This window comes from Mustela erminea, chromosome 5 (assembly GCF_009829155.1).
Source record: "Mustela erminea isolate mMusErm1 chromosome 5, mMusErm1.Pri, whole genome shotgun sequence".
Classification (NCBI taxonomy): Eukaryota; Metazoa; Chordata; class Mammalia; order Carnivora; family Mustelidae; genus Mustela; species Mustela erminea.
The window spans coordinates 143911234-143937260 of NC_045618.1; the positions used below are offsets into that span (position 1 = coordinate 143911234).

A 26027-nucleotide genomic window follows, 5' to 3' on the forward strand; every position below is an offset into this window, starting at 1 on the left:
CAGGCCTGCCTTGCTGACACTGAGTTTTCTGGCACCAGGCTCCGCGGAAGGCTTCAACCAAGCAGACAAAGCGATCAATACGGCCGTGAAGTCGGGCAGGTAGGCTGGCTTTGTTTCAGAAAGCCTTAGTCCCCGAGAATTGCGCCCGGAAGCCTGAAGTGTGGCTGCGGCTGTCCCGGCAGGTGGGTGATGCTGAAGAACGTGCACCTGGCCCCCGGCTGGCTGATGCAGCTGGAGAAGAAGCTGCACTCCCTGCAGCCGCATGCCTGCTTCCGGCTCTTCCTCACCATGGAGATCAACCCCAAGGTGCGAGCGGAGTGCGCGCGGCCGCTTTCTGTCCCAGCGCCGCGGGCGTGCGTGTGTGTATGCGTGCCTGCGCCGTTGAGCCGAAGCGCGCCGCGAACTGGACGGTGACGGGCGCTGTGTCCCCCTCAGGTGCCCGTGAATCTGCTGCGAGCCGGCCGCATCTTCGTGTTTGAGCCGCCCCCAGGGGTGAAGGCCAACATGCTGCGGACGTTCAGCAGCATCCCCGTCTCGCGGATCTGCAAGGTACACGTGGCTCTCTCCCGGCGCGCTGTGTCTGCAATAGTCTGGGACACGCGTCCCATCACCAGCCTCGGGAGCAGGTCTCCACCTTCCCAGAAGCACCATAATGGCTGATTGCACTGGAAATGTCCTGAGCTGTAGCCAGAAGTCCCTTCCTGAGGATAAGCTGAAAGATACCCGTGCATGGTGCTGGGTTGCGGGCGGTAGCGGGCAGGCTCCCAGGTGAGCAGACATCGCTGTGGAGCCCCAGGCCGAGCTCGGATAGTATCCGCCGTAGGTGTCTGGCAGGCCTGTGCTCCCAAGCCTGGTCCCTTGAGGGCTCCTTACGTGGTTTTATTTTGTGCCGTAATCCAGTTTTTCTGACAGTTTCAGAAAACCTGTTAGTGTTTTTTGTGGCTGAACAGTTGATCTACGTGGTGTTATCGGAATGTGTCTTTATAGGGAAGTTAGCATAACTGCCGGCAGTACTGGTATTAATGTGCCTCATCGGAAGTCCTAGTGCTTGAGGTTCAAGGTGGAAAGCTTTATTTTTTTTTAAGATTTTATTAGAGCATACGCATGCGAGCAAGGGCTGGGGGGACGGGGGGCGGGAAGCAGGCTCCCCGCTGAGCAGAGCCCCCCGATGCGGGGCTCGATCCCAGGACCCTGAGATCACGACCTGAGCCGCGAAGGCAGGTACTTAACTAAGCCACCCAGACGCCCCTGGAAGGTTCTTTCTGAACCTTTGACAGAGGAGCCACGCTATTGTCTTAGCTAGAAAGGGTGCTGCTTTGTGGGGACTCCGTCATTGCTAACCTTCCTCACCCAGTCTCCCAACGAGCGCGCTCGCCTGTACTTCTTGCTGGCCTGGTTCCATGCGATCATCCAAGAACGCTTGCGCTATGCACCCCTGGGGTGGTCGAAGAAGTATGAATTTGGGGAGTCTGACCTGCGTTCGGCCTGCGACACGGTGGACACGTGGCTGGATGACACGGCAAAGGCAAGTGCAGGCTGCCGGGAGGGGGCCGCTTAGAATTGCTTGTGGGTGTGGCAGACGGTGGGGAGTCCCGTCTGTCATAGGGGTGAGGAAGAAACCTGCCCCCCAAGACACCAGGCTGTGCTGGTGCCCCTCCGACCTGCCCCCACAAACCCCAGCCTTCCTCACGCAGGGGAGGCAGAACATCTCGCCAGATAAGATCCCCTGGTCCGCACTGAAGACCCTGATGGCCCAGTCCATCTACGGGGGACGAGTAGACAACGAGTTTGATCAGCGTCTGCTCAACACTTTCCTGGAGCGTCTGTTCACAACAAAAAGCTTTGATAGTGAATTTAAGCTGGCCTGCAAGGTCGACGGGCACAAAGACATTCAGATGCCGGACGGCATCAGGTACGAGCCTGCCTCCCGTGACCTTGACCTTTGCCACACCAGCCACTTGACCGCTCAGGGCAAAAGGGCATTTCCAAATGTGCTGGTTTTCCAGGCGAGAGGAGTTTGTCCAGTGGGTGGAGCTGCTCCCCGACACCCAGACGCCCTCCTGGCTGGGTCTTCCCAACAACGCCGAGAGAGTCCTGCTCACCACCCAGGGTGGGTACCCCGCGCGCCTGGCCCCCCACTGGCGCTTCTGCTCCTGCCTCCACCCTGAGGAGAGGGGGAAAAGGTAGTCGGTTCCAGGTGGCGTCTCTTCCCGGTCTAGGCTCAGGTCCTTGAGGTCTGGAAATTACGTGTTGGTTTCAGCAGACCTCATTTCTTTTTCCTTAAAGAATTGAAAGGTGCCTGGTACTACGTGAGGGTTTTTTTTGTTTTGTTTTTAAGATTTATTTATTTATATGACAGAGAAATCACAAGTAGGCAGAGTGTGGGGTGGGAGGAAGCAGGCTCCCTGCTGAGCAGAGAGCCCGATGCGGGGCTCGATCCCAGGACCCTGAGCTCATGACCTGAGCTGAAGGCAGAGGCTTATTAACCCACTGAGCCACCCAGGCATCCCTTACATGAGGTTTGAAAATCAGTTTTTATTAGAGTAGTCCTTAGAATTTTTCCTTCCCTGTCTTTTTTTTTTTTTTTTAAGACTATTCAAGAAGTATTTAATGCGGTGGTTTTCAGAGTGTGGTCCCCAGCTCAGCTCAGCAGCCTCCTCACAACTTCTATAAATACAGATTCTCAGGGCCTGCTTCAGGCGTCCTGCGTCTGAAGCTCGAGCCCCCCGCCCCCCGCCCGTGTGCTCCAGCAGGCACTCACGGTGGCAGCTGTGTCCACGAGCTTGTACCCACTGATCTAACCCAGACTTGTCTTTGTGGGAACCAGGCCCAGAAAAGACTTTGAGATTCACCCAAACTCATGCAGCTGCTTGATAGTTCCCTTTAGGCCAGCCCTTCAGCTCTGCACGAGAACCCCTAGTTACTGCGCTTCTTCTCTGCGGACCACCTTGACCCCATGCCAATCCACGCCCCACTCTGTGAGGCGCCGTGGTCCCTAGGCCACCAAGACAAGAAGCTGGGCTGCCGGCCACTGTGAATTTGAGGCCTAGGTGCAGGGCAGGCTCTGGCGGGTCCAGGGCTGCAAGGCAGGCTCTGGCAGGTCCAGGGCTGGGTAGGAAGTACACCCTTGTCCAAAACCTACACTGAGGTCATCCAGTGTTTTAACACTGGTGGTACCTGCTTTGGCCCCATGACACGGGAATAGTGTGTAGGATTTCTCCCTCCCCCCGTCCTAACACCAGCTGGATGCCTGGATAGGGCCGCTCAGTATTAACGAGCCCCCGGACATCACACTGCGTCCCCCATTAGAGCATCCCCGAAGGCCTGGGCTGATGGCTGTCCCCCTCGGGAGGCCCTGACGGTCGAGCCAGACAGGCCCGTCCTCTCTGCTCCAGCCTCCGGTGTGGTTCGGGGACGGGGCTTCCAGCTGTCCCAGGCCAGGCGAGGGACAGGATGACACGAGGCAGAGCAGTGGGCATGGGCAGCCCAAGACCACAGCGCGGCGGCCTCCCCTGCTGGAGCCTCGCCTACCCCAGAGCCCAGCCCTCTAGGAGTGCCCAGGCGTGTGAATCCGGAGTCTTCGAGCAGCCTAGTCTTGTCTTGCGCTCAGGCTGCTGTCTCAGTCCAGCCGACTCGATCTGGCCATCGCCTTCCTCTGTATGGGCCACTTCACTCTCTGGCCTGGTGTCCGCACGTGGAACCGTGTCGGGACGCATGACGCGGCCCGCACGCTCACGTCCTTTCTCTGCTCCCTGCCCTCCCCCCGCCCCGTGCCGCCTCCGGGTCCAGGCGTGGACATGATCAGCAAGATGCTGAAGATGCAGATGCTGGAGGACGAGGACGACCTGGCCTACGCCGAGACCGAGAAGAAGGCCAGGACCGACTCCACGTCCGACGGGCGCCCGGCCTGGATGCGGACCCTGCACACCACCGCCTCCAACTGGCTGCATCTCATCCCGCAGACGCTGAGCCACCTCAAGCGGACGGTGGAGAACATCAAGGTGGCCGGGCGTGGGCGGGGCCACCTCGGGGGTCCACGCTCCGGGCGGGTTCGGGCTCGGGCTCCTCTCGGAGCTTGTGGGCGGCTGCGCCCAAACGCAGGCGTGAGGGCTGATCTCTTGCCGGGGCTCCATGTGCATGAGCGTGGTGAGGGGGTCCCAGAGGAAGCGTCTCTCCTCTTCGGGGCGCACGACCCGGTTCCCACCCACTTGGTGCAAAATCCAGTCTGAAGTCTCGTCTGGGAGCGAGCTCGGGAGGAGCCTCGAGCCTCGGGCGGCGCGGTGAGGTCCTGCGGGAGGACGGGCTCTTCCCAGACTCTCCCCGTCACCCAGGCCTTCTGGTCTCTTTGACGATCTTAGGATCCCCTGTTCAGGTTCTTTGAGAGGGAAGTAAAGATGGGGGCCAAGCTGCTGCAGGACGTCCGCCAGGACCTCGCGGACGTCGTCCAGGTGTGCGAGGGGAAGAAGAAACAGACCAACTACCTGCGCACCCTCATCAACGAGCTGGTGAAAGGTGCGCCCTCCCTGCGCGGGGGCCGCGGGCAGCGGGGCCTGGCCTGGCGCATCGCCTTCTGGGCCCATGTCCCTGGGGGCTGGGCTCACAAGGGCCTGAGGTTTTTTCTTATTTGCTGGCTCCCTGAACATTTATTAAATCTGTACAGTTTCTAGAGGGGTGGCCAGCACATTGAAAAGTGGGGAGCTTGAGTCTAAAAGTACAGGGAGCCCCCAGGGTTCTCCCATCCACCCCAAGAGCCTGAATTGGGGGGTGAAGCCCAGCAGCTTGTGTGAGGGGAGTTAGCCGCCAAGGCAGTCTTTGGGGGGTTTGTGGCCCCCCCAGACACCCCTCCTCAGGCTGGACGAGCAGATGCAGGGGTGTGGGCAGGGGACGGAGGCAGGCAGAGAAGCTGCTGACCACTAGTAGAGTGACCCCTGTGTGCCCCGGGGATGGTCCGAATGACGCTGCCGGGGGTCCCCTCGCATGCAGGGATCCTGCCTCGGAGCTGGTCGCACTACACCGTGCCCGCGGGCATGACCGTCATCCAGTGGGTGTCCGACTTCAGCGAGAGGATCAAGCAGCTGCAGAACATCTCCCAGGCGGCTGCGTCCGGGGGCGCGAAGGAGCTGAAGGTGGTGAAGGCTGCGCCGCGGGGGGTGGGCGACGCGGGTGCCGTCCGGGGCGGGGGGCAGCACTTGGGAGCCCTGGGGGCGGGCACGGACCCCAGCGCGACCCGAGGGAAGGGGTGGCGGGCGCTCGCTGCTCACCAGGGGGCTCTTGCTTCCTACAGAACATCCACGTGTGTCTGGGTGGCCTGTTTGTGCCCGAGGCGTACATCACCGCCACCAGGCAGTACGTGGCCCAAGCCAACAGCTGGTCCCTGGAGGAGCTCTGCCTGGAAGTCAACGTCACCACCTCCCAGAGTGCCACCCTGGATGCCTGCAGCTTTGGGGTCACGGGTGAGTTGGGGTCCTCAGCCACTCTGGGCTTCTCCCTGTGGCAGCCTGTCCCTGCACCCGGGCCTCCTCACAGGTGGTCCTGGTGGCTGGTGGCCTTCCAGGGCTGCTCCCAGTCCGACGTGTCTGGGATGCGGTCGGCAGCACGCCAGAGCCGTGCACTGCGTCACCGGGAGTCACACAGCCGTTACCACTGGTGACGGGGCCTGACTGCCTCCCGCAGGTCTGAAGCTTCAGGGGGCCACGTGCAGTAACAACAAGCTGTCGCTGTCCCACGCCATCTCCACGGTCCTCCCTCTGACGCAGCTGCGCTGGGTCAAGCAGACCAATGCCGAGAGAAAGGCTAACGTGGTGAGTGGCCCATTCCAGCCATCTGGGGTCAGCAGGTACCCCGTGTCCCCACCCCCCTCCCCGCATGCAGCCAGTCGCCGGGGCTGCCACGGGCTCTCTGCCTGAGCCAGCACTGAGCCTGTCCTCTCCTCTAGGTGACCTTGCCTGTCTACCTGAACTTCACTCGGGCAGACCTCATCTTCACGGTCGACTTCGAGATCGCCACCAAAGAGGACCCACGCAGCTTCTATGAGCGCGGCGTGGCCGTCCTCTGCACGGAGTGAAGCTCGGCTCCCTCGCCCCCTTTCTGTAGTCCTAACTATTTATGTCTCTTCATCGTTCAACTGCTCGGAGGAAGTGGACGTGTCGGAGGAAAGTCCTTGGTGCGCCGTCGCCGTCAGAGGAAGCGGAGCGCGGGCTGCTGGCCGGGATGGCGGAAGCTGGCCGGACTCCGTGAGGTGCCTGGGGAGGCGCTGTAGCTTGGCTTGTTCGGGGAATAAAACACTAAGCACGACCCGGCCTCCCGCCTCTTCAGTCTCTGTCTCCTCGCGGCGCCGAAGCTCCGGTCCTAGGGGCCCTTCCCCCACAGAAACGAACCCCAGGGCCTGGCCAGGCAACGTGGGCGCCCATGCGGGAAGGGCCTGGACCCTGTCGCCCACCCCTCATGGTACAGCCTGGCAGCAGGTTGGGTCACGTGAGGGCACGGATACCCTTAGCCGGCCGGTCCCCCATCCTGTGTCCCCCCCCAGGGTGCCTGCCTTCCCCCAGATCCTGGGGTGGCTGCTGGGCCTTGACATAGACCCCCTGAGGCGAAAACCTGTCCTGCTGCTGCTGCCCCCGTGCCCCACGCTCGTCCACCAACCAAGGGACGATCCGGGGCTGGGGGGTGCCTCAGCTGCTGCCTCTCAGCCCCACCGCTTCTCTGGAGCTGTCAGGCTCCGGCTGTCCCCAGGCCCTGGGGACAGAGTCCGCTGCCTCCCCACTCAGTTTGAACATTCTGTCAGGAATCTAAGCGTTTTCTCTGAACCCTTAACAGTTCTTAGCTTTTCTACAGCGAGATTCCTAAATGGGGCTGTAGGCTGTGAGAGCTGAGACCAGGCCTGAGGAAGTAGAACCCACAGAAGGGCCACCATGGGCATCTGTTCCCCTACCTCCCGTGCCCACCACGCCCACGTAACGGTCCCGGGCGCAGGAGCACCACCACCATCCTGGAGGGGAATGCGTAGCAGGTTCCTGAACGGGGGTGAGCGGAAGCCGCTGCAGCGACCAGACCCCCCCAACACCTTGCCGGGGGACGCGGGGGGAGGGGCCGGCCACCCCAGGTCTGGACTGGAAGCTCCTGTCAAAGGCTTCTACATGCCTCAGGTGTGCCCGAGGCACCCACTTGATGCCTCCCAAAGCTCCACGTCACTCAGCGCCCACCTCCAGGGCCTCTTGGAGCCCCACCCCCACGCGAAGCTCAGCCCATGGGACCTGAGGGACCCCCCCCACCGGGGCCACCCTGTGGCCATCCTATCGGAAGGGCCACAGTCTCCCTCTCAGTGGGCAGAGCCTGCAGACCGGGGCTGAAGAGAGCGCCTGCGCCCACCCCCGCCGGCCCGCCAGGAGGAAGGAGCAGCTCTCGGCCTCACGTGCACTTCCCTTTTATTGGCACTTGGGGACGGTGGTCCTAGGCGTGTGGGCCGCGGCCCCCTGGCTCTGGCACCAGACTTGTACTCAGTTCATGCCTGCTGGGGAGCAAAAGGCCCAGTGAGCAAACCCGCAGCAACTGGGAAAAGGGTCAAAGAGCCGCCACCACCCCTTTATTTTTAACAATCGGCACGTCACGTCCATGATCATGTCAACAGCCGGAACCCACAGCTCAGAGCGTCCTCTGTGCGCACAGTGAGGAGGAATGGAAACAGACATGGAGCGGGGTGGCTCCCCGAGGGGCCGGTGGGGGACAGCCAGCTCCCGCGAGTCCAGCACGCCCCTCCTGCCCACTGCCCCCTGCCACCCCCACCCAGAGCAAACATTCAGGGAGGGGGACAACAATGGGCACCAGGAGTCAAGGTTTAAAAAAAAATCACTAGTTCTACAGAAACATGAATAAGAACAGTAAAGAAACTTGAATTTAGGGGAGGGGCATCCCGTGACCCAGGACCCTTCCTCGGCTGGAAAAACCCATTTCCAGCACAGTTGGTGGGCACTCAGGTGTGCCTTACTTCAGACCTACACAGGGCAAGTGTTTCGTGGAAACAAGTCCATCGGCGGCAGCTGTGACCCAGGGGACCCCACGGGGCTGTAGGACCCCTTCCTGAGCTAACTGCTCACCTTGGCCTAGGCCACATACTGCTTCTTTCTCTTAGTTTTCTCAGGCTCTGCAAGTAAAAGTTCCAGTTTCCTCTTGGAGAGGGTCAGCTTGGCTCCCTTGTCCTTCTCACCCCCGAGTCTGGGTGGCGGCCGGGTGGCTCTGGTTCTGCTCTGTGCCAGACGGCCTGGCTCCAGGGCACCCGTGGCGGGGAGGAGGGGGCCGGCTGCCCTGGGCCACGGGTCCTCGGTCATCCTCCGGTCTTCCGGTGACCCCGAGCGCCGGGTAGCCCGGCCTCGAGTCTCGGGGCTGCTGGCCTCCACGGGCTGCATATCCACGTCGTTGGCCTCAAGGGACGTGGGGCCCCGGCTGGCCGCTCTCAGCGGGAGGTCTGCGGTTTTGGACGAGAGAGGGTCTTCTAAGCTAACTTCTCCCGGACGCCCGCACCTGAGCGCGTGGGAAGGCCCAGTGCCATTCGCGTCACCTGGAGAACAGTCACTGTGGCTGGAGGCCAGGTGACCGGGGGGATCTTCTGAATCGCCATCGAAAGGATCTAAAAACTGAGCACAAAACTATTTCTGAGCCAGACGGCAACCTCCACCAGGAGAAAGTGCAACACGCCCCTCCCACGCACAGATTATTTCTCCCAGCACTGATGCTGGCAGACTCTGCCAGTGCGTCTGCTTTGCGAACGATAAAAAATGCCTTAGACGGGGACCACTGCTGATTTCGGCTCCAGCCCTGATCTCAGGGTCATGGGATCAAGCCCCACAAAGGGCTCCATGCTCAAAGCAGAGTCTGCTTGTCTCACTCTCCCTTCCCTACCCTCCCTAACCCTAACATCCCTGCTTCAAAAATAAATAAATGTTTTTCAAAAATGCGTTAGGGCCGCCTGGGTGGCTCAGTGGGCTAAGCCTCTGCCTTTGGCTCAGGTCATGATCTCAGGGTCCTGGGATGGAGCCCCACATCAGGCTCTCTGCACAGCTTCCTCCTCTCTCTCTGTCTGGCTCTCTGCCTGCTTGTGATCGGTCTGTTAAATAAATAAATAAAATCTTTTTTTTAAAAAAATGCATTAGACAAATATCTCCTCACATCCCAAAAGCTTGAGGGTCCGCTACCACTGGGCGCCCAATCTGGGTCCCATCCCTTAAAGCCCTTGTCCCAGGACTGCGCACCAGCCCCGCCAGCCGGGTCCACACGGCCCAGCCCACCCCAGGGTCTGAGCTCACTTCCTCCCAACATCCAGTTCCTGGCTCACCCCACCCTGTTCCTGACCGCCCGCCACCCCCATGCACAGGGCTGGCCAGAGGAGGAAGGGAGCGTTCGGGGGCAGAGTTCATGGTTTTCAAAGTGCCCCGTTTCTGAGCAGCAGCCGTGGGTGACACAGCCCATCTTCCTCGGCAGCCTCCTACCTCTGTGACCACCTGAGCTTTTTGGACCTCAAGTCCCACGGCTCCTCGCTGCGGACCTTGACCCGATTTCCCAGCTCTTACTCCAGCTTTTCCCTCTCTGCATCTGTGCTCTTGACTGAGCAGCTCTGGCAGTAAAGGTCTCTCTCCAGGGACATCTGAGTCCCCGCAACCGACCGCTGTCCCTTCCTGCGTTAACTGTGGGGAGCTGCACCCCGTGAATCTCCAGGCCAGGCTGAGACCTCCTCCCAGATACACCCACGGACCCCTGAGGTCCCTGCTGGTCAGCCAGTTGGAAGGGTTTCACTCCCTGTGGAGCCGCGGGCAGAAACGGCCCGGGAGTCAACTCTCATGTGGGGAGTAAAAACCCGCCGAGGGGCTCATTTCTCCCGTGGACAGGTGACATGGTTACATATGCACCACCCCCAAAAACGGTAAAAATAAAAATAGTTTCACACCATAATCTGTAGACAACTCTAATCATTTCAGATTCAGAAACGGGCAGAATTGGGCTTCACAGAGCCAGCATCATGGGGCCCCATGGCAGAGCAGTCCCCAGCCCCAGGAGGCCTCGAGGCCCAGACTAGAGGGCGCGTGTGGGGGACAGTGAGGGGCTCACCCCTCACCTAAACCAACAGAGTCCGGCCTCGCAGACAGAGAGGCCCAGCGGGGCAGGCGATCCCTGGCCACATGGCTAGGGTTAGACCCTTACCCGGGATCTTTAAACTCCACGAGACCACATGTCAACTACACCTGGATTACTGATTTTAATTTTTTTTTAAGATTTTATTTATTTATTTATTTATTTGACAGAAATCACAAGTAGGCAGAGAGGCAGGCAGAGAGAGAGGGAGAAGCAGGCTCCCCCCACTGAGCAGGGAGCCTGATGCAGGGCTCGATCCCAGGACCCTGAGACCATGACCTGAGCCAAAGGCAGCGGCTTAACCCACTGAGCCACCCAGGCGCCCCCTGATTTTGATTTTGATTGTAACAGATGCTGAGGGGTGACTGGCTGGCTCAGTGGGGGAGCCTGTGGCTCTTGATCTCGGGGTTGGGAGTTCAAGGCCCACACTGGGCATAGAGATGACTTAAAAATAACATCTTTGGGGCGCCTGGGAGGCTCAGTTAGTTGAGCATCTGACTCTTGTTTTCAGCTCAATCATGACCTCAAGGTCGTGAGATCAAGCCTTGTGCCAGCTCTGTGCTCCATGGGGGGGTCTGCTTGAGGTTCTCCCTCCCTACCCTCTCCCCCGCACCCGCTTGTGGGCGCGCACAGGCTCTCACTCCGAAAATTAATAAATCTTTAAAAAAATCTATTTTAACAGAAAGAGACAGTGAAAGAGGGAACACAAGCAGGGGGAGTGGGAGAGAGAGAAGCAGGTTCCCGCTGAGCAGGGAGCACGATGCGGGGCTCGATCCCAAGACCCTGGGACCATGACCTGAGCCGAAGGCAGAGGCTTAACAACTGAGTCTCCCAGGCGCCCCAATAAAATAGATTCTTTAAAAACTAATAATAGGGGTCCCTGGGGGGCTCAGTGGGTTAAAGCCTCTGCTTTGGGCTCAGGTCATGATCTCAGGGTCCTGGGATCGAGCCCCGCATCCGGCTCTCTGCTCAGCGGGGAGCCTGCTTCCTCCTCTCTCTGCCTGTCTCTCTGCCTACTTGTGATCTCTATCAAATAAATAAATAAAATCTTTAAAAAAATAATAGTAATAATAATAATAATAAACTGAGGCACTCGGGCGGCTCTTGTAAAACACAGTACCTCAGTCTTCCCCATCACAAAAGAGCACACACAAGCCGGCCCCAAACCACTCTCCTTGGAAAGGCCTGCTTGCAAGGTCGACCTGTGGCTGGTTCTGGGGACTTGACATCGGGGACAACTCCACCAGCCCCTCAAGGGGTAGAGGGGCTCTTGGCTCATTCTGTCACGTACCTCCCTCCAGATACCTTCAATTAAGTCCATGTGATTCTTTTTGTGATTGGCCTGGAGAAATTAAAAAAAAAAATGCTGAATAATCCTTTCTAGGATGGCAGGCAGACCGATAGCAGGTAGTGTTCTAGGGCCAGGGACCGAGGGACGGCAGCTGTTCCCGCCACACCGGACCCTCAGAGGAAGGCAGCCCTTGGAGGGTGGGCAAGAGGCACCTCCTGGTTTAAGGGACTAAAATGAGAACGTGGGCCGCTGGGAATAGGAAAAGGAGGACCAGGAATGCGGCGAGAAGGCAGCCAGATGTGACCCCCATCTCACTGGGAACAGAAAACCCTGCCCTCGTTCTAAACCCAAACCTAGAAGATCATGGAAGATTCTAGATTATCTGTCTTAACTCCTCCCCTTCCTTTACAGGAGCTGAGGCCAGACAGCGGCCAGGCCTTGCTCAGGGCCCTCTGAAGAACCCCGGGGCTGGTATCAGATGTTCTAAAACCCTCCCCAAGGATCCCAGGCTTCTGGGGAAAAAGGCTTTTGTTTTTTCTTGATCAAAACGCAGGAGTTTGAACCCACTGACATTTCAGCAGGGAAGAAAGACCCATAATGGTTTCACCAGGAACCACCGAGAAGAGCCGCCAGGACGTCTGGTCCGGGGATCACAGGTCGCCCCGTCCCCCCCCGCACCCCCTCCCCCGTCCCCGGCACCCCCAGGAGGGCCAGGGCGGTGAGAGTACCTTGAAGAGATGGAGTGTGTTTCTCTGCCTCTTGCGGAAGCCGGCCCTGGTGCTGGCGGAGCTGAAGGCCACCCTGATGCAGGTGGGGCGGCCGGACCTCAGACCGGCCATGGCTTGGGGGCCAGCTATGATGGACTTTTCACTGAACTGGAAAACATCTCACTTGACATAACTTGTCCTCAGGAGGACAAAGCCCAGGTCACTGGTGGCTGGGGTGGGGGCGGGGCAGCCTCCCCAAGGGCAGGCACCCAGCAGGAGGGCGTCCCCCGGGAGCTATCTGGGAGTTTGTCCAAGTCAGATCTACCTGTCCCAGAGGTGAACTGTACTGGGTTCCACCTTGCCAAGACAAATCTAGGAGTGTCTTCAAAAAATTTTGTGGTTAACCCTCTGGGGCCAGCTGGTGGTGGGGATGTCTAGCCCGTGAGCATTCCGTCCATGTGGGGAAAGCCCTGGGCCCCCAGAAGCTCCATCCACCCGAGCTCAGTGGAAAGGTCAGATTCATTGACCCTGAAAATTCCAGAACGGAACCCACCACCCAGCTCAAATGTCTTCTCCCTTTATTTTAACAGATGAAGCATGTGAACCCAGGTTGGGGACTGACTGACTCACTCACCCAAGTGGACAGAAACCATTCCCCCACCAACCCAGAAGTGTGAGGTTGTTAAAAACAATTAAAAAGGAAAAACAACAACAACAACAACACAGGGGCTCCTGGGTGGCTCAGAGAGTGAAGCCTCTGCCTTTGGCTCAAGTCATGATCCCAGGATCCTGGGATCGAGCCCCGCATTGGGCTCTCTGCTCAGCGGGAGCCTGCTTCCCCCTCTCTCCGCCGCCTGCCTCTCTGCCTGCTTGTGATCTCTCTCTCTCTCTGTCAAATAAATAAATAAAACCTTTAAAATATATATATATATGCACCCAAAGGAGAGAGAGAGAGAGAGAGACACACCAGCCACTCTTAAAAAAACAAAAGAAAAACGTACCCAGAGCACGAGACCGTGAAGCGACGTCGGTGGATTTTCATGTCACTTGCTTCCCTCAGGAATCCTCGTGGGAAGGCACGTGCCAGGCCCTGGGGGAAGCGTCGGTCACAGCGCTGCCCACCTCCCCACCCTGCCCCGTTCCAGCTTTCCCAAACTGGGCTCCACAGAACACCAGCTCCGGGCAAAGGCAGAGAAACAGGAAAGGCTATAAACCATACCCCAAAGCACAATACACATTAGCATTTTAAAGGCTGGGAAGGCTCCCTACGGGGGGGGGGGGGGGGGGAAATAAAATAAATTAGTCCAGTCAGCCCCTCACCCCCAGGCTTTCCCAACTTCCGATGACCTTGACAGTCCCGAGGCCCTTGACAGTCCCGAGGCCCACCGGGATTGGTCTGCCGGTTTTCTTAGGAGCACAGGAGGGTGGTGGATTTGGGGAGCGCGTCCACACAGATGCCCTTCCCATCTCGAGGGGATCACCGTGCAAGATCACAGGTGACCTTCTCCCCGCCAGGCTACCCCGCTCCTCCTCGGGAAGTCGTCTCGCAAGGCGGCCCACGGTCAAGGACGGGGGTTTGCTCTGCGGCCGGACTGGGGCGCTTGGAAACCCTCAGCGTGGGGGCATGGTCTCCCTGCTCGCTGATGTAGCCAGTCCTTCGGTCGTGACAGGTGGGCTCAGTCGTGTCATACTTGAGTTATAATAAATACTACGGGACTGGGGGGGCTCCTGGCTGGCGTGAGACTCTCCATCTCGGGGCTGTGAGTTCAAGCCCCACGCTGGGTGTACAGAGTAGTTTAAAAAATAAGATATCGGGCGCCTGGGTGGCTCAGTGGGTTAAGCCGCTGCCTTCGGCTCAGGTCATGATCTCAGGGTCCTGGGATCGAGTCCCGCATCGGGCTCTCTGCTCAGCAGGGAGCCTGCTTCCTTCTCTCTCTCTCTCTGCCTGCCTCTCAGTGTACTTGTAATTTCTCTCTGTCAAATAAATAAAATCTTTAAAAAAAAAAAAATAAAAAAAAAAATAATAAATAAAAAATAAGATATTAATAAATAAACCCATTACTTTGTTCCACTTTTGCCTGGAACTTGTTCGGCCGACTCCTTCGTCCCCGTGACACGTCCAAACCAACTTAGTTTTGATCTCCCAAGGAATACATCCCGCGAGTTTGTTAGGCCAAGTTCAGATAAAAGTCCCCCCAAAGTGAAATTACAACAAGGAGAGGAGTCTGAGCCCCATATTCTCCTCACTTCCCTGCTGGACATAGGGGCCAGGGTCATGGTCGGGGGGAGGGCCAACCTCAGATTTTCTAGAGCAGCTGGTTGGCACCAGGTTAAAAGATTATTTTCTTTTAAGTTAGTTATTTGACAGAGAGAGAGAGAGAGAGCATGACACTCAAGCACACAAGCAGGGGAAGGGGCAGAGGGAGACGGAGAAGCAGGCTCCCCGCTGAGCAAGGAGCCGGAGGCGGGGCTCGATCCCAGGACCCCGGGATCATGACCTGAGCCAAAGGCAGACGCTTAATGACTGAGCCACCCAGGCGCCCCCATACTGCCCTTTCTCACACAGGTGCACAGTACCTCCCCCGCTGCATCTCCCCCTACCCCCGCCCCCAGGTCCTCCTGCTCTATCTCTGGGTTCCACAGCCCCTTTTGACAGACTCACTCCATCGCCTGGGTTTTTGGCTTCTCTGTCCACAGCGGTGTCCCTGTGTCCCCAAAGCCCGGCCCAGCACCGAGCACGAAGCTGATGCTCAGCAGATATTTCCGGGGTGCACGCGTCCGTGCATATCCCACAGACCCCGCACCCCCAGATGCGCCCCTGCCTTCACAGCCTCCAGCACACCATGCATTCTGCCAAAAGCCAGATTCCTTGCACACCCTGCCAGGGGGCGAAGGGTCCTTGCAGCAATCTGACGTTTGTTACAAGCTGAACCTCTGACCAACTTCCCTAACAAAGGGAACATTTTCCCTTTGTAAACAGAATGTTTGGGCACCTTCAGGAAATGCTGAATAAATAGAAAAAAATATTTTATCATGAAGTGAAATGCATGCCAGCAAGGGAGGAGGAGGAAAGGATGACGGGCCAGTTCCTTCCCCAGCAACCCAGAGCCCCAGAGACCGGGGTGACCTCCTCTCGGGGAGGCGGGACAAGGAGCCGCCCAAGCCCTCACCTTAGTTTCCAGCTCCCTGGGACCCGCCCCAGTCCCCAGTCCTTCCAGCCCTGGAACCACGCCCAGGAGGAGTGGCCCGGGAGGGGCTGGGGGACAAGTCAGCTCCCCAGCTGAAGGCTCCTACCTGGAATCCGGGGGCATCCAGGAGTGGGGAGCGGCAAACAGAAGGTGGCGGTGAAGTCCAGAAAGCTTCCAAGACGGGGGCCGTGGACGGAGACACTATTCTGCAGGGAGGAAGGAACAGAGCACAAGCACAATGATTTTGGTTTTTTTTTAAGATTTTATTTATTTATTTGACAGAGATCACAGGCAGGCAGAGAGGCAGGCAGAGAGAGAGGAGGAAGCAGGCTCCCTGCTCAGCAGAGAGCCCGATGCGGGACTCGATCCCAGGACCCTGAGATCATGACCTGAGCCAAAGGCAGAGGCTTAACCCACTGAGCCACCCAGGTGCCCCAGCACAGTGATCTTTTAACAGAGGATCTTAGCAAGTCTGTGTTCAAGATCTAGAAAAAAATAAAAAATATGGTGACCTGCTTCTCCGGCCCCCACCCCCACCCCCAACCTGAAGGTCAGAATTCAGAACAGGTTTGCCCTAAGTTAACCACTAACTGACCTTGGTACTTAAGTCAATTTTGCATTTCTGCTTTAAAGGAAACATGTGTTTAAAAAGTTCTCTCTTGGGGCGCCTGGGTGGCTCAGTGGGTTAAGCCTCTGCCTTTGGCTCAGGTCATGATCCCAGGGTCCTGGGATGGAGCCCCGCATCGGGCTCTCTGCTCAGCGGGGAGCCTGCTTCCTCCTCTCTCTCTGCCTGCCTCTCTGCCTACTTGTGATCTCTGTCAAATAAATAAATAAAATCTTAAAAAAAAAAAAAAGTTCTCTCTTGGGCGCCTGGGTGGCCCAGTCGTTAAGCATCTGCCTTCAGCCCAGGTCATGATCCAAGGGTCCTGGGATGGAGCCCCGTGTCGGGCTCCCTGCTCAGTGGGGTGTCTGCTTCTCTCTCTCCCTCTGCTCTTCTGTGTGTCCTCTCTGAAATAAAATCCTTAAAAAAAGTTCCCCCAAAAAGATATTTTAAAAGTTCTTTAACATTCATCAACCTCAACTGTTCTAGTTCAAGAACAGACCCCCTCTCCTTGCAATAAAATTTGCTCTGAAAGAGTTCTCAAACTTCTCTTCCCCATAAGCGGATCTTAAGAGGATTGGCTTTATTGAGGGGAGGTCAACCAAAGCAATGTGGGCTGGCATCTCACAGGATGCTTCTTTTTTTAATTTTTTTTTTTAATTTATTTGACAGAGAAAGAGAGACAGCAAGAGTGGGGGGAACACTGAGCAGGAAGCCTGATGCAGAGCTTGATCCCAGGACCCTGAGATCATGACCTGAGCTGAAGGCAGACAGACACTTAGTCACTGACCCCCCAGGCGCCCCTCACAGGATGCTCTTACCTTTATTTTTCTACCCGCTTGAAAGAAACTAAGATCTGGTCCAGACTCCACATCTCTGAGCTCCTTTCCTGGCCCAGGAGCCCGGGAGAGCAGGAAACCCTGGAGGGTCAGGGTCGAACCACCCACGGCCCCAACGTGCACACACTCTGAGTCCTTCAGACGCATTCCTTTTAGGGACAACTTCAAGTCATTCCCGAGGCCCTGGGCCAGGGTCGGTGCCCAGGAAATATCCCTAAACGTGTAATAGTGTAAAGTGAAGTCAGAGACTGAACATGATCCCCGTTCCTACCCACACACAGAACAGCGCACGGCTCCAAGCACACGGGCCCCACCTTCACCTGATGAGGCTCGTGGCAGGCTGGGGGGTAAGAGGGTCTGTACGTCAATGTACAAACCAGAGGTGTTTCTCTTTCTTTTTTTTTTTTTTTAACCGATTTTATTCATTTTAGAGAAAGAGTGTGTGAGCAAGGGAAGCAGCGGGAGAGGGGAGGAGGAAGAATCATGAGCGGCCCCCCGCTGAGTGTGAAGCCCGACGGAGGACAGGGTCCATCCAACAGCAGGACCCACGCCGAAACCAAGAGTCAGACGCTCAACCCGCTGAGCCACCCAGGCGCCCCCACCAGTGTTGACTATTAAGGTGGACACCTTCATTCCATACTTGATATTATTTTGACTACTTTTTTAGTGTAATTATGCTGAGATACAATAAAAAGGAAAGATAGTGGCTTTTTTCATTTTGCAATCTCTTGTCCCTTATGCCACCTGGAAAGAAGTCATAACTTACAAATCCAGGGACACCCGGCTGGCCCAGTCAGTAAAGAATGCGACTCCTGATGTCCGGGGTCGTGAGTCTGAACCCCACGTTGGGCAAAGAGATCACTTGAAACAAAACTCAAGGACTCTCGTTGAAGACAATGTTGACCAAGCTCTAAAAGGAAAACAATTTAGATGAAGCCAGTTCTCATCTTACCTTGGATCCGTGAGTCAGCCTTTCCAAAGCCCCTGCGCTTGCATCAGAATCCATCAGATCACAAAGTTCTACAACCAAAATAAGAACGGCCATTCACACAGAAGGAATTCACAGAGAAGCCAGAGCACAGGACCTCTGGGATTTCTTATTTCTTATTTTAAATCAGTTTGCTCTAGAGGAAATGACAGGTTAAAATAATATTTTGGAGAAATACTGTGTAGCTTTGCAGACAGGACCCCAGGGTAATTCCCAGGTGTCCTAGAATTTTCCCGTGGGTTTGCGGGGGGGAGGGGAAGGTATCCACACTTCTCAAGCACAAGATGTTTACTGTCTGAGGGCAAAGCAACGGGTCAACCCAGGGCCAGGCTCCCACCCAGACCCTGGACTGGACCCTGGGCAGAGCTGGCGCAGACCCACCTCCCCACGACCCCATCCAGGTCACGGGAGGAAGGCCGGGGCGCCCCTTCTTAGGCGCTTGCACTTCCCGCCTGGGGGAAACGGAGGACCCCCCCCCCAGTCCTCCCCTCACATCAGGGACTCACTGCCCTGCAGGTCTGACTCCCGAAGATGGGATGTTCCTCCATAAAAGGGCGGTCTCCAAGGTAAGGGGTCCAGACCCGACGAGGAAGACCCGCCTCACTTCCACGGGGCAAGGGCCCCCCACGCAGGATCTAGCCCCGGTGCCGGCCCCTTCCCGCCCGAGGAAGCCCAGCCGCGCCCCACCCCTGCCCTGCGGCTTCGGCGGCGCCCGGCCCGGCCAGGTGCTGCGGGGAGAGGGGCCGCGGGTGGCGGCAGCTTGGATGGCCGCGCGCACCTGCCCGACGCACCTGCGCCCACCTGCCCGGGACCCGGACTGGGGCTGGGCCGGGAAAGCAGCCCCCGAAGTGGGAAGGAACTGGCTCCTCGGGGCGACTCCGGTAGGGCGTGCTGTCACTCAGGTCGGGGACACCGGGAAGGGGCTCGGGCGGGTGGGCCCGGATGAGCTTCTCGGGCGCAGCCGAGGCCGGGCGCGCAGGCACCGCCGGCCGCTGCAGACTCACCTTCTGAATAGCATGTCCATTTTGTCCCCGGAGTGATCGTCGCCGAGCCCCGAAGGGGGTCTGCGGGCCGGACCTGTGTGACGTCACGGCCATCTCCGCGGCGACCCGCGAGCCGCGCCTCCCGCCTGACCTAGCCCCGCAGGCGCCCGCGCCCCTGCGCCCCGCGGCTCGGATCCGCCCTCCCGCGCTGGCTCGCGGCCAGGGACGCCCGTCTAAGCACATGATTTTGTCACAAAACCTTGAGTGACTCCCCTGTGCCCCGGGATGACGTCCGAACCTTTTAACGCGCCCACCCGGCCACCCCCTCCGGCTGTACCTGAGACCACTCCCACCTCTCCTTCCAGATTCCGGATGAAGCCAAGCCCCTCGCTTCCCAACCACCCACAGCTGGGACCTCTCTGGGGAAATTCTCTCTTCACCCTGCCCCACCCCTGGCTTAAGCTTTGGAGCTGAGTTTGGCACCTCCTCCAGGAAGCCTTCCTGGATGTCCTCTGCATTCCCATAGCAGGCCAGATCAGCCTGTGCCGAAGTTTCCTGTGGATTTCTACGGACTCACAAGACTCATGGATGAGCATATGGGTTCGGAACCCAAGCCCCCCCCCAACTCACCCCCCACCATGCCCAGCACAGTAGCTGCTCAAAAATGTATTTTGAGGGACACCTGGGTGGCTCAGTCCCTTAAGCATCTGCCTTCAGCTCAGGTCATGATCCCAGGGTCCTGACATTGAGTTGAGTCCCACATGGGGTTCCATGCTCAGTGGGGAGTCTGCTTCTTCCTCTACCCTCTCCCAGTGCCTGCTCTCTCTCAAATAAAATCTTTAAAAAATAAAGATGTATGGTGTATCTGGGGGGCTCAGTGGGTTAAAGCCTCTGCCTTCGGCTCAGGTCATAATCCCAGGGCCCTGGGATTGAGCCCCACATCAGGCTCTCTGCTCGGCAGGGAGCCTGATTTCTCCTTTCTCTCTGCCTGCCTCTCAGCCTACTTGTGATCTCTGTCAAATAAATAAATAAATCTTAAAAAAAAAGATGCGGAAAAAAATAATAAGGATGTATGTGTGTGTGTGTGTATATATCTATACATATGTGTATGTGTGTGTATATATGTATACACACACACACACACACACACACACACATACACAATAATTATTACTTGGCCATAAAAATGAAGGAGATCTGGCCATTTATGACAATATGGATGGACCCAGATGGCAGTATGTTAAGTGAAATAAGTCAGACAGAAAAACACAACTACCATATGACTTCACTTATATGTGGAATCTAAAAAACAAAACAAAACAAATGAAAACAAAAAACAAATAGATCCATAAAGGGGCGCTTGGGTGGCTCAGTGGGTTAATCCTCTGCCTTCAGGTCAGGTCATGATCTCAGGGTCCTGGGATCGAGCCCCGCATCGGGCTCTCTGCTCAGTGGGAAGCCTGCTTCCTCCTCTCTCTCTGCCTGGCTCTCTGCCTACTTGTGATCTCTCTTTGTCAAATAAATAAATAAAATATTTTTAGAAAGAAAAAAAAAATAGGGGCTCCTGGGTGGCTCAGTGGGTTAAAGCCTCTCCTTCAGCTCGGGTCATGATCCCAGGGTTCTGGGATCAAGCCCTGCATCGGGCTCTCTGCTCAACAGGGAGCCTGCTTCCTCCTCTCTCTCTGCCTGCTTCTCTGCCTACTTGTGATCTCTGTCTGTCAAATAAATAAATAAAATCTTTTTAAAAAAAGAAGAAAGAAAAAAGAAAAAAAATAGATCCATAAATACAGAAAACAAACGTGTTTGCCAGAGAGAAGAGGTGGGGGGATGGGCAAAACAGGTGGAGGAGGGTGGGAGATACAGGCTCCCTATTATGGGATGAATAGGTCAAGGGGACGAAAAGTACCACATAGGGAACATAGTGGTATTGTAATAGCGTTGCAGGGTGACAGATGGGAGCTACACTTGTGGTGCGCACAGTGTGAAATGTAGAATCATCAAATCACTATGTGGTACAGCTGAAACTAATGTAACATTGTGCATTCACTACACTTCAATAAAACGCATACACACAATACTGAGTCTTCCAATCCATGAACATAGGATGTCTTTTCATTTATTAGGTCTTTAATTTCTTTCAACAGTCTTAAGTTCTCAATGTGCAAGTCTTGTGTCTCTTAAATTTATTGCTAAGTATTTTCTTATTTTTGAAGCTATTGTAAGTAGAGCTATGTCTTAATTTTATTTTTGGATTGTTCATTGTTAGTGTGTAGAAATACAATAGAATTTGGGGGTGACTGGGTGGCTCAGTTAGTTAAGCACCTGCCTTCAGCTGAGGTTATAGTCCCACGGTCCTGGGGTTAAGCCACACGTCAGGCTCCCTGCTCAGCGAGGAGCCTGCTTCTTTCTCTCCCTGCCACCTCTCGCCCTACTCTCTCTCTCTCTCTCAAATAAATAAATAAAATCTCTTTAAAAGTACAATAGATTTTTGTAGATTGATGTATACTAAAACCTTGCTGAACTGGTTCTTCTAATAAGGGTGTGTGTGCGTGCATCTATTCTCGTTAGTGTTTTCTATACACAAGATTATGCCATCTGCAAATAGAGATAATTTGTACTCCTTCCTGTCCAATCAGGATGCCTTTTATTTATTTACCTTGACCAAGTACTCTGGCTCAAATCTCCAGTACAGTGTTGAACAGAAGTGGTGGGAGTGAGCATCCGGCCTTGTTTTTAATTTTTGCATCTAATTGTAGTACCAAGTACCTTGATTATGTGTGAGTTACAAAGGTAAGTTAAAGATTAAAGACACATGAGTGGCTCAGTTAGTTAAGCATCCAACTCTTTTTTTTTTTTTTTTTTTTTTTTTTTTTTTTTTTTTTTTTTTTTTTTTTAAGATTTTATTTATTTGACAGAGAGAAATCACAAGTAGATGGAGAGGCAGGCAGAGAGAGAGAGAGAGAAGGAAGCAGGCTCCCTGCTGAGCAAGGAGCCCGATGCGGGACTCGATCCCAGGACCCTGAGATCATGACCTGAGCCGAAGGCAGCGGCTTAACCCACTGAGCCACCCAGGCGCCCCAGCATCCAACTCTTGATTTCAGCTCAGATTATGATCTCAGAGTCATGACTTACCCACCCAGGTGCTTCATAAATAAATAAATTTAAAAAAAAATAGATTCCCAGGAGCCCAGGTGGTTCAGTGGGTTAAGCCTCTCCCTTCGGCTCAGGTCATGATCTCAGGGTCCTGGGATGGAGCCCCCAGTCGGGATCCCTGCGCAGCTGAGAGCCTGCTTCTCCCTCTCCCTCTGCCACTCCGCCTGCTTGTGATCTCTCACGCTCTCTCTCTCTCTCTGTGTCAAATAAATAGATAAAATCTTAAAGAAAAAAAAAAAAAGATTCTTTCTCTCCCGCTGCCCCACCCTCCCTGCTTGCACACACTTTCTCTTTAAAAAAAAAAAAAAGAAAGAAAAAGAAAAAGAAAGAGAAAATATGAATTACAGATTAAATGGTGGGGGGCGGGGCTCGTGGCCATGACCAGTTGACAGGACAATTAGAGGCACATGAGGTTCCATATTCTTCTATCTACTTTGTACCTTTGAAAGTCATGTAATAGAAAATGAGAAAAACTAAAATAAGGAATACTTCAAGCCAGAAAGAAAGAACTAAGGAAATAAAAACAGTAGTAAGGGAAATAGAAGGCCCCCTGAGGAACTGGAGCCCCAGCGGGAATGCTGGAACATTTCTGCTGCTACCATCCAGTTCAAAATACTTTCCTCACCTGGGCCCTACCCCTGCCTGGTCACTCTGCCCCATGGTGCCAGCAGGCCAATAGGCTAAGACTTATCCCTTAGGTCTCTTTTAACCTAGAGCTGTTTTGTTTTAATGGCACTGATTTGTGGAAGAGGCCAGGCCAAATATCCTGCAGAACGTTCTGGATTTGTTGGGCCTCTTCCTCCAAGTGTTGTTTAGCTTGTCCCTCTATCCCCCACCCCTGTATTTCCTATTAACTAGATTTACCAGGACAGTCTCCTGTTATCGGCCGCTTAGACTATGTTCAAATTTTCCATACTACAGTCTTGCAAAGAACATTCTTGTACGTTTCTCCCATTTTTTTTCTTTCAACAGAGTGCGTGCGCAAGAGAGCGCATGCGTGCCCCAGACTGGGGGGGTGGGGTGGAGGAGGGACTCTCAGAATCTTAATAAGATTTTTTTTTCAAGATTTTATTTATTTATTTGACAGAGAGAGATCACAAATAGGCAGAGAGGCAGGCAGATAGAGAGGAGGAAGCAGACTTCCTATGGAGCAGAGAGCCTGATGTGGGGCTCGATCCCAGGACCCTGGGATCGTGACCCGAGCCGAAGACAGAGGCTTTAACCCACTGAGCCACCCAGGTGCCCCAGACTCTCAGAATCTCAAGCAGGCTCCATGCCCCAGCGTGGAGCCCTTATGCGGGGCTCAATCCCACAACCCTGAGATCATGACCTGAGCTAAAACCGAGTTGGACACTTAACCGACTGAGGTCCCCCAGGTGCCGAAGGGGACGTTCTTCATCAGACGCACCAGACTGCTCTCTGCAGGGACTGTACCGGTTCACACTCCCACCCGGGGTGCACGAGAGTCAAGTACCCACTTGTCAGACTCTGGCCAAAATGTGGTCATGTCAGACTTAAATTTCTGCCATCCTGATGGATATAAAACGTCCCTCCTTGTGCTTGGTTCTCTTCTTTGTGATCACGAGGCATCGTCTCACCGTCTGCTGAACTTTCAGGCTAAGGGAGGACACTGAGCCAGAAGAATCCACAGGACCCACAGAACTTGCCGAACAGTGTGATTTTCTATACCCACAGCAAAGGCAACTCATATACTATGTACTTTATTGGTTTCATCCATTCAACTATTTTTATTAAATTTTTTGAAAGATTTTATTTATTTGTTTGACAGAGAGAGAGAGAGAGAAAGAACCCAAGGAGGGGGAGCAGCAGGCAGAGGCAGAGGGAGAAGCAGGCTTCTTGCCGAGCAGGGAGCCCGACACGGGGCTTGATTCCAGGACCATGGGATCATGACCTGAGCCGAAGGCGGACCCTTAACTGACTGAGCCACCCGGGACCCCCTCAACTATTTTTAAAAGCAGACAGCTGGGATGCATGTACCGTTTGCTTCCCATCATGAATGACCCCCGGAGCCATACCACAGGCCCCTGGACAGAACCCTCTGGGTCGCCGCATTCCCTAACGCCCCATTACTACTCCAGGGGAAGGAGCAGGAAGGGACAGGTGGGGCTAGGTAGGGAGAGAGAGACACGGGACCATGAGATGAGGCTCCCAGAAATCCCCAAAATGTAACGGTGTGGGGAAACCAGAGATAAGGGACCAAGTGGACCACCCTGCCCTAGGCGTGGGGGGCTGGGTCAGGGGGGTGTGTCTTTATGTGACCACAAAGAATAACCAGACCCCAAGAAGGCAGTAAGCCGTGGAAGGTGTTACCAGTAGAGGCGTCAAAGGATTTAAGTTCCCTGCTTAGCTTTTTATGAAAGACTGACCCTAAAGGCCCTCGTTGACAACTCGGTCAAGACCCCTCTCGCTCCTGAGAGCTTTTTCTGTATCCTTGTTTAATAAACTTCTATCGCTTTACTCAAAAAGAAAAAAAGCAGACAGCCAAGAGGCACCTGGCTGGCTCAGTCCGTGGCGCGTACAACTCTTGACCTTGGGGTTGGAAGTTCGAGCCCACACTGCGTGCAGAGATTACTTTAAAAAAAGTGAAACGGGGGGCACCTGGGTGGCTCAGTGGGTTAAGCCTCTGCATTCGGCTGAGGCCATGATCTTAGGGTCCTGGGATCGAGCCCCCCATCGAGCTCTGCTCAGCAGGGAGCCTGCTTTCCACCTCCCCTCTGCCTGCCTCTCTGCCTACTTGTGACCTCTCTCTGTCAAATAAGTAAATATATAAATCTTTAAAATAAATAAATAAAAAGGGGCACCTGAGGGGCCCAGTCAATTAAGCACCTGACTCATGATCTCAGTGTTGTGAGTTCAAGCCCCACACTGAACTACTTAAGTCTACCGAAAAAAAAAGAAAAAAACTTAAAAAAAAAGATGGGTAGATGATTTATCCTTTTTTTTTTTTTTTTAATTCTGATTTTGGGAGTGTCTGGGTAGGTCAGCTGAGTAACTGCCTTCAGCTTGGTCATGATCCTGGGGTCCTGGGATCGAGTCTCAAGTCTTGCATCGGGCTCCCTGCTCAGCTCGGGGCGGGGGAGGGGGTGTGCCGTCAGCTCCGGCCCCCTGCTCCTTCCCCGGCTCATGCTCTTCCTCTGTCTCACTCTTTCTCTCTCAAATAAATAAATAAAATCTTTTTTAAAAATAAGAATAGGGGTGCCTGGGTGGCTCAGTGGGTTAAGGCCTTGGCCTTCAGCTCAGGTCGTGATCTCCGGGTCCTGGGATCGAGCCCCCGCATCGGGCTCTCTGCTCAGCAGGGGGCCTGCTTCCCCACCCCCTCTGCCTGCCTCTGCCTATTTGTGATCTCTCTGTCAAATAAACAAAATCTTAAGAAAAAATAAGAATAAATAAAAAATAAATTCTGATTTTTTAAAAAGATTTTATTTGACACAGAGAGAGAGATCACAAGCAGGCAGAGAGGCAGGCAGAGAGAGAGGGGGAAGCAGGCTCCCCGCTGAGCAGAGAGCCCGATGTGGGGCTCCATCCCAGGATTCTGAGATCATCATGACCTGAGCCGAAGGCAGAGGCTTTAACCCACTGAGCCACCCAAGTACCCCTTGCTAATTTTTTTAAATCTGGAATTTAAAAAAAGGAAGAGTGTTGCTTTGGGGACTACGTGTGAAGCGCTAGGACACCCCTGGTCAAGCGGAGAGAGGCCTTGAAGACCCTCCCTCAAAAGCTAACTCGAGGCGAGAAGACAGATGCTCTTGGCCGACCATATGCTCAGCTGCCGGCTCTGCCACGACGGCCTGGAATCTTCGCTGGGAGTCGGATGTGCTATTAATACATGGTGACTCACTAAAAGCTCGGCTTCCTGGAACGTTCTCCCCAGGGAGGAGGAGCCCTGTTCCTGCCTATAGAAGAATCCTCTGAAATCCCACTTTCAAAGGTTCGAGTAGATCATGAAGGCTAAGCAAAGAGAAGGAGCGCTTCCGAAATTATACAAAATTATGTAAACGCTGGTGCATCTGCCAGTAATTCAATCCCCAAACAGCGGCAGGTGCGTGGGGCCGGCGGCGGGCGCGCGGGCACGTGCCTCCTTTCGGGGCGCACCTGCCGGGAGCTAACGGTTGGGGCAATGGGGCCCGAGGCCGG

At 55.1% G+C, this 26027-nt stretch overlaps 2 protein-coding genes across 9 annotated transcripts in view; one reads left to right on the forward strand and one right to left on the reverse strand.

The window, feature by feature from the left end:
- Positions 1–6294, forward strand: part of DYNC1H1 (dynein cytoplasmic 1 heavy chain 1) — a 67672-nt gene extending 61378 nt beyond the window's left edge. The window contains exons 67-78 of the mRNA XM_032345314.1: positions 39–99; positions 183–306; positions 436–549; positions 1355–1525; positions 1695–1912; positions 2007–2110; positions 3790–4001; positions 4359–4512; positions 4984–5126; positions 5285–5453; positions 5674–5801; positions 5936–6294. Of these exons, the coding sequence (XP_032201205.1) occupies positions 39–99; positions 183–306; positions 436–549; positions 1355–1525; positions 1695–1912; positions 2007–2110; positions 3790–4001; positions 4359–4512; positions 4984–5126; positions 5285–5453; positions 5674–5801; positions 5936–6064 (1727 nt within the window). The 3' untranslated portion in view covers positions 6065–6294. The remainder of the gene's footprint in view (positions 1–38; positions 100–182; positions 307–435; positions 550–1354; positions 1526–1694; positions 1913–2006; positions 2111–3789; positions 4002–4358; positions 4513–4983; positions 5127–5284; positions 5454–5673; positions 5802–5935) is intronic.
- Positions 6295–7407: 1113 nt separating this feature from the next.
- On the reverse strand, positions 7408–19141 carry LOC116591916. Of its 8 annotated transcripts, none has more exons than XM_032345322.1 (9): positions 19057–19141; positions 17701–17768; positions 16731–16962; positions 15415–15514; positions 13122–13210; positions 12142–12288; positions 11414–11464; positions 8094–8630; positions 7408–7507 (listed from the first exon to the last, which is right to left on the reverse strand). In XM_032345322.1, the coding sequence occupies exons 6-8, from the start codon at positions 12250–12252 to the stop codon at positions 8100–8102; spliced, it is 693 nt and encodes a 230-aa protein (XP_032201213.1). In that variant the 5' UTR covers positions 12253–12288; positions 13122–13210; positions 15415–15514; positions 16731–16962; positions 17701–17768; positions 19057–19141; the 3' UTR covers positions 7408–7507; positions 8094–8099. The 8 variants fall into 8 exon arrangements, with proteins under 8 accessions (XP_032201213.1, XP_032201208.1, XP_032201212.1 ...); XM_032345317.1 differs by lacking the exon at positions 19057–19141 and adding an exon at positions 18741–19009; XM_032345321.1 differs by lacking the exon at positions 19057–19141 and adding an exon at positions 18528–18610.
- Between the last annotated feature and the right edge of the window lie 6886 nt (positions 19142–26027).